This window comes from Eurypyga helias, unplaced genomic scaffold, assembly GCF_000690775.1.
Source record: "Eurypyga helias isolate BGI_N326 unplaced genomic scaffold, ASM69077v1 scaffold715, whole genome shotgun sequence".
NCBI classification, from domain to species: Eukaryota; Metazoa; Chordata; class Aves; order Eurypygiformes; family Eurypygidae; genus Eurypyga; species Eurypyga helias.
Window position 1 is genome coordinate 1 of NW_010251826.1, and position 7178 is coordinate 7178.

The window sequence follows — 7178 nt, forward strand, 5'->3', positions numbered from 1 at the left end:
AATAAATAATTTTTAATTAATAAAATTTAAAAAACCTCAAAGCCTCCAGGCAAAAATCTTTCGGGCTCCAGTGTTCAAGGGCCAGACCCAGGCTCCTTTACTCGCAGGGAATATCATCTAACATCCAGAAGTAGTGTCACGGCAGAAATCAGGGAGGGCGCTTGGCCAGTTTGATGCTGCTAACGTTACCCAGCGCAGGGTCTGGATGCGGATAAGCGTTTTCGTAACGGGATTCTTAAGGCTTTCCATGGTCAAGAGCAGGATTCACAGATGTGACATATGCAGGGACTCGTTCTTAAAAGCACGGACTTCAGTCTTCCCTCGTGAAATAGAGGGAGAGGTTGTCGTAGCACCAACAGAAGTGTCAGACCAGGGCTGAACGGTTTGAAAGCCCCGCTTATCTGCTCAGGCGCAAGACAGAAGCGAGAGGTGGTTCCTCTCGAGGGCAGCCCGCAGACTCCCTGTCAAACGTGGTCTTGCCTCAGTGAGAATTCCTCAAGCTGTTTTGGATTGGTTTCTAAAGCAAACGCGAGTTTAAAAAGGTGCAAAGACTGAAGGGCAGCGTATGCTATGCTGAGGTCATCCTCCATTTTCTCCTAAAATTGAATTTAGGATCTTGGCAGAGAACAAACATTTGCACTGGAAACTGGTTAATGTATGTGCTATTGCCCTGCTAGGACTAAAGTAACAAACCCCTCATTGTGTGCCTCCTGCCCCCCAACCTAATAAACTGCCTCTAAATAGCCTCCTTTCATTGCCAGTCTGCTCCACCTACATTTGTGCAGAATGCTGGTTTTAAATGTTTAGCACTCTAAAATTTTCCGCATTTAGTGTATCCCCCCGGGGCACGGGCTGACAGAAATACATATACAGGCCCCCACTGTTGACTAGAATACTGCAGGTGGCAATTACAGCATTTTGCACGAGTTGTCAGCTACATCATTAAAATAATTTCCAGAACAGTTGTCAGAAGGTTCAAAATTACAGCTCTTCTACCTAAAAGTTACAACCCTGAACTTTCAAAGAGAACTAACTGTTCATGATAAAAGGTGCTATTTTCTCAAAGCCACCTAAAGACTCCTTAAAGTTTATATTAACTTTAATATATAATCGTGGTTCTACCTGTGTTAATATTAATCTCTCTTACAAGTCTTTTTTATATTAAGACATACGGTTACAGTTTTAATTAGATTCTTCAGAATTTCATTTTGCATGTTAGGCAACAGGCTTTGAAGAAAATGTTATGTAGCCATATGAATTTGCATATACCAAAATTCAATCGGCTCTGCTTGAAACGTAATACTGTTAAGCCACAGAAGTTGTGCCTATATGCACATAATACGCACCATGTCTCCCTAAATCAAAAATCATCATCTCCATTAATACAGGCTAATACAAAATCAACACAAAATCCTACCCAGAGTCCTGAGAAAAAAAAGGTTGTCTAAGACCATTTTCTAGACTTTATCTCCTACATGATATTGTATTACCTATTTTATAAGTATTAACAAATTAAGTAATAGACACATGGTACAGAAGCATTGCTTGGGGAAATCTCAACTGCCTTTCAACAATGGTTGTATGTGGCTATCTCTCCCAGTCTAGATCATATACATTTTGAAATAAGATTTCAGATTCACTCCTTTCTTAACAGAGTTACATTTCAGCAGAGTATCTGAAAACCTAGAACATAACCTGAAAATAAAATCAGAACAGGAGGCAGAGAAAATTTAGTTTCTGTTTAAACAAACTGATTTCAGATAACTGAATCCTCCCATAGCGTGTCATGTTCAGACGTGCAGAGGTAGCGTTAAGGGAAACGGGCTACGTACTTATCTCTTGGAAACTCCCATTTCGGGTCTTCTGGCAATTCGTATTCCGAGACTCCTGCCAACATGGGGGCATCGGCAGTAGAGGAGAGGCGAGTAGTTATCCTCACCAGAGGCGTGTTGGAATTCATGGAGGAGCTCGAGTCAGCCGACACCTGTTGTTGCAATACAAGATGCACAAAGAAAAACAGAAAGACGAGATGTAATCTTGACCCAATATCTGAGAAACAGCAGCACCTGATAACCAAGCCAGCTCAGAGCAGCGGTATTAGGAAGTGCCTGAATCGACAGGCTTGTTTCTAGTGCACTATTCTCACGTTTACCCTCCCTTGTAAGCACATTACTGGCTCTAAATGCTGCCAAGGCTGTAAGTCTGTGCCATAGGTCAAAACCCATGTAAATTTTAAACACATTCACTCAAAAGATAAATTAAATAAACTTTCCCCTCTTTTTCTTTATCAAATTCATTTTTTTAATCAACTGAGGGTATTTCTATCATCACCCTCAAATACCTAAGTAGGCAGCTTATACTGTGAGCAGAGGTTACCAATAAGCTCTACCCTTCCACTCGCTTCTAGTTGTCCATGTCACCTTCTTTTCCCAAATAAGCATACAATTTACTACTTTTTGGTGTTACTATTAAACTGAAACTTTCCATTTTTAACTGAAAAATGGTATTTTTCCAAAGGCTCACATACTTTTCATCAAAGCCAATGATCAAGATCACATGCACACTACTGTGTGGGAAATGCTGGATTCTATCACATATTTTCTAAGCATGCAATATTGAACGCATCAAAAAGCTATCACACTAATTGGGGGATACTTAAGCTTTCAGTTAACTACATTCTTAATTAAAGATTCTGCAGGCAATGTGGAGAAGAGCTCATAAAAATTATTCATAGTGTCCAATGCTGTGAAATGTAATGCACTTTGGAGTATGATTTCTCATCAGCCTCAACAGCAACACATTTTCCTCACAGCACCAAAGGTACCTAATGATAACTGCTTTGAAGGAAGAGGCAGCTATTCCCATCCAAAACCTGTTTTGGTGTGAATGGTCTATCTTCCATAACACCCTTTCCTCAACCCCACTTTGAAGGAGGAGGCAGCTATTCCCATCCATGTCACAAAACCTGTTTTGGTGTGAATGGTGTACCTTCCATAACGCTCTTTCCTCAACCCTGCAAGCAGCAGCCTGCTGACCTCAGGGTTTTAAGTGAATACAAGCACAAAACAAAAATGCTTCTATTGCCACTCTGTCCCCTCCTTTTAATGTGAGTCCTCCTTCTCTCTTCAGGTCACGACAGTCTTGGCCAAGCCCAGATCTGGTGGCCAAGGTGGGATGAAGGCTGTTCCACAATGCCATCACTGGTACCCATCGTCACGTCTGGAAGCAGGAGGTTCACTGGGACCCTGCCCAAGCTCTAAGCCTAGGGCATCAGAAGAACCCCCACCCTCAACCAGCAGGAGGTGGCTTCTCGGCCAGCATCGCTGGGACCCTGCCCATGCTGTAAGCCTAGAGCATCAGAAGAACCCCCACCCTCAACCTTTGTCCTCATCACCTGGAGTCAACTGTGACACCAGGGTTTGTTTATGTAAGTGCCACCAAGTTACAATTTTGTTCCAGAGGTCTTATAACTAGATTAAAAAAGCAATTATCAGCAAATAGATCCTAATAGCATTAGAGTGCAAATCAGTGACACAGTGATAAGAACACAAAACCCTCTTGTCTCTATGACACCTGATAAGCGCAACTTAGCGCTCCTGTATTTCAAGTCCAATTAACAATTACAGCGTCTCAGCCCACGGAATTACTTGAGCTCCTCAGGCTTTTGCAACCATGTCATGCTCTTACACAATGTATTTTGATAAGACAAGGCTAAGGCTCTCAAACAAATGTCTCATCATGACTCTGACAACCTGTTTTGTTTGAGAGGTCTTCTTGCAGGTCAACATCCTCAACCCATCTCATCAAATGGGGTTGGCCTCCTGACACATTTTTCAAAGACCAGAGATTAAGAGTGGAAAGAGGATTCATAAGAAAGCAAGCATTAAAAACTGCTATTAAAAAAAAAAAAAAAAAAGAAAATCAGTTTTACAGCTGACCAACAGACCTTTCTTGAAATCAGAAGCTCCAGCTTCTGCGTGCAAGATGTGGTATCTATGGTGCAAGAGAGTGTAACTGTACAAATAAGGCTACCATTCAAATAAGTGAGGTGGACTGCTTTCCCCCTTGTCCATCCAACCATCATTAATATTTACTTTCAGCAAATATAAGTGCCTGGCACATTCCTCTAGGCTAATAAATACGGTGACCGCTTGGGATACAAACAGAAAACTACTATTTAAGGCAAACTGTGTAGCTCTAAATAAATCAGTAATTGAATACTGAAGGGAGTTCCTCGAGAGAGATGCTGCTATGCCCAGCCTAGAGGGGAACATACCTGCTGGAGCTGACCTGCTCGCTCAGAGCTGCATGGCAGGTCAGCATGAGAACCCAGGTTGGAAGTACACTTTTACATACTTTTTGCTCACTTTTATTATTTCACTAAAGTTTAAAAATTATGCTTCATGAATTGAACTAGCTCAGCACTAAGAAACGTGCAAAACCCCACAAGCAATGTGGCAACTCCTCTCTGCCCCCAACTTCCCCTGAATTTCATTTCTCTTATTTCTTGTTTCCATTTTTAATCTCTCTTGCTGCAAACCTACTCCTAACGCTCCACGACCACTTCCTAACGTGTTTCCAAAACCCAGTGACCAGCCATTCGACCAAGATCTTTATTCAAGTCCAGATTTATTTATCAATTTATTTACTAACATTGCCTTTACTTTCTCCCCTTCCTTTGCCATCATAGCGACTGTTTTCATGGGACATCGGGAAGGCATGAAAGTGAAAGTGTAAAATTTAGATATTACTTATGTATCAAAAATGGCCAAAAACATTATGGGGTCTTTTTTTTTTTTCCCATGAATATTTGTATTAAATGCTGTTCAGCTCCCTGACAGAGTTTCATCTTTTCACTACCTCTTACACTCACAATTCAGCACTCTTAGCATGGTTAAAACCTACAAATGTAAACTTGCAATAAACTGAATTACTCTGGCAATGCATTTCAAACTCAGAAGTTAAATAGTAATAATGTATAGAGAAAAAAAAAAACCAAACCCACAGATGAAAGACACTGCCAATTTCCCTTTTAAGACAATTGCCCATGTTTACTTCACACAATAACTGGATGATTGGCCGGAGGTGCTGTAGGTAACCAAAGCGCACTACTGTGGATAGGAATGATGAGAAATCCAGAGGAACTACTCAGTGTCTGGGAGAAGAAAAATGGACTGTACTCCCACGGAATATTCTTCTGATTGATTAACTGGAGCAGTACAAGGAGTTACGGGAGCTCAAGGGCTATAAAAATCAGCTCCAGAAAAGATGAAGCCAACCCAGGCTGGCCTGTGGTTGGAGGAGATTTTCTGTTTAAAAATGGCCGTTCACCTTTTTTGCAATAGTAAAGAATTAACCTTTGAACTCAACCCTTAAGCATTTTTCTTTTCATTGCCTTAAAGTGCACTATAAAACCATGAGGAAAAACCTACCTACTCCAAGGCCAGTAGACATGGTCAACTTCAATCTACAAGTATACATCTAAATAATAGCATAGAGAAAGCCTTTTTCCAGCTTGCTACCCACTCCACTGCTCTCCAACCCGTCCATGAAGGTTCTAGAACCAGGGACACTCCTGCCGTGAACGCCACATTTCAGGGTGTGGAGTTGCTTTCACGGATGCGGATGCTCTTTTAGCTTTCAGTTATGCAAAGTTTCCAGGTATATAGGACACAGGCATCACAGAGATTATACTGAGTTTTTGCAGCAAGCCTGTAATTGTACATGGCCAATAGAAAAACCCCAGGGCCACTTTGGGGTCTACCATGTGCCAAGAAGCAGCCGCTGGACATCTATTCAAAATGCATGGACTTCTTGGGCCATCACCCAGCTCACCAGCATGTACTTCTCAGCGATAAAGGAAGGAAGCAGAGCCAGGACAGAGAAGAAAGGAAGGGCACCTGATGCCGGTGAACTAGACATCTCCAAGGTCCATTCAGTGTGTTGGTGACACCTGTTGTAAGTGATGACACTACACTAAGAAGGTATTTTAAGTGCTTAATTAAAGCAAGGAATGCAGAAGTCAGCTTGACTTGAGCAGAACACTGAAAAGACTACTGTGGTATATGTTAAGTTCAATAGGAAGGTAGACCTCCAACCATAAAATATTCTCTGTGTGCTTCCTTTCTGCTTTCAGGAGGCCAGAACCAAGAAAAGTACCAGCCTCAGACAGGTCTTTAGCTCCATATCTACACTTCAGAAGGAGAAAAGCACACTGTGTCCAAACCTCATGCATCAATGCATCATTATATCCCCATTTTAACAACATACTTCTCCTTCGGCCAACACGCTGTATTTAATCAGCTCTGAGATAATGCTTTACAAGCATTTCTAAGCAGTGGAGCATTTAAAACAAATCTTTGCTGGAATCTTTAAATGCCATGTGGCAAAATCAGCTGCAGAGCAGTGTGTAATTGTCTGTAATTGATTATGAAGGGTGTTTTCCTCCACTGATGATTTATACCATGTCCCGAAGCCTAGATCTGTCAGTTCTGGCAATCATGCTGTGAGATTTTAGCAGCCATGCAGTGATTTCCTATAATTGTCAGTCTTTTTGAAGGCTCTGCTATAAAAGTTAACTTGAAGTCACATGCATAGATGTACATAACGCTATTAGCTGTTGATAGAAACAGTCCATCTGAGTGACTGGGTCTAGGAAAATATAAGGTTGAATTTACAACACAAAGCTGAGGATTCCTAATGTTAAGTAGTGACATTTAAAACACACACACCCCTCCACGAAAAGCACTCCTGAAACACTTACACAACAACATAACAAATGAGCAGTACTAGGCAAGTCAGCGGTTTCCATGTAGAGAAATCCAAGGACAAAGCAAAAATCTAAAATAGTTATTAAGGTAAATTCCTTGCAACAAATCCTACTGACAGCTGTGTATTAATCTTTGTATTTCAGAGTCTATTTCTCAAAATGAATGATATCTTTACAGCTCAATACTAATGAAATACTATGCTACTACTTTACTTGTTCCAGATTACTTTTCTATTTTTTTTTCCAGGTTCCAGCTGCCATCATCCTTTTGAATTAGCTGTTTTGCAGGGTGAACTTAAGTCTTAATTTAAACCAATCAGTCTTTGTTCATCCCAGATGCGCTCACCATATCTTTATGAAGGATTAGACTCAACAATGACAGTAGATGTAAATTAGCAGGAATGTCTTT

General features: G+C 41.1%; 1 protein-coding gene across 1 annotated transcript in view; it reads right to left on the reverse strand.

Annotated features, from left to right (window-relative positions):
- Positions 1 to 1810: 1810 nt before the first annotated feature.
- The window catches only part of LOC104509999 (fibroblast growth factor receptor 2-like), a 66210-nt gene continuing 60842 nt past the window's right edge, over positions 1811 to 7178 (reverse strand). Inside the window, 1 exon segment of the mRNA XM_010152127.1 lies at positions 1811 to 1984. Coding sequence (XP_010150429.1) covers positions 1811 to 1984 — 174 coding nt within the window.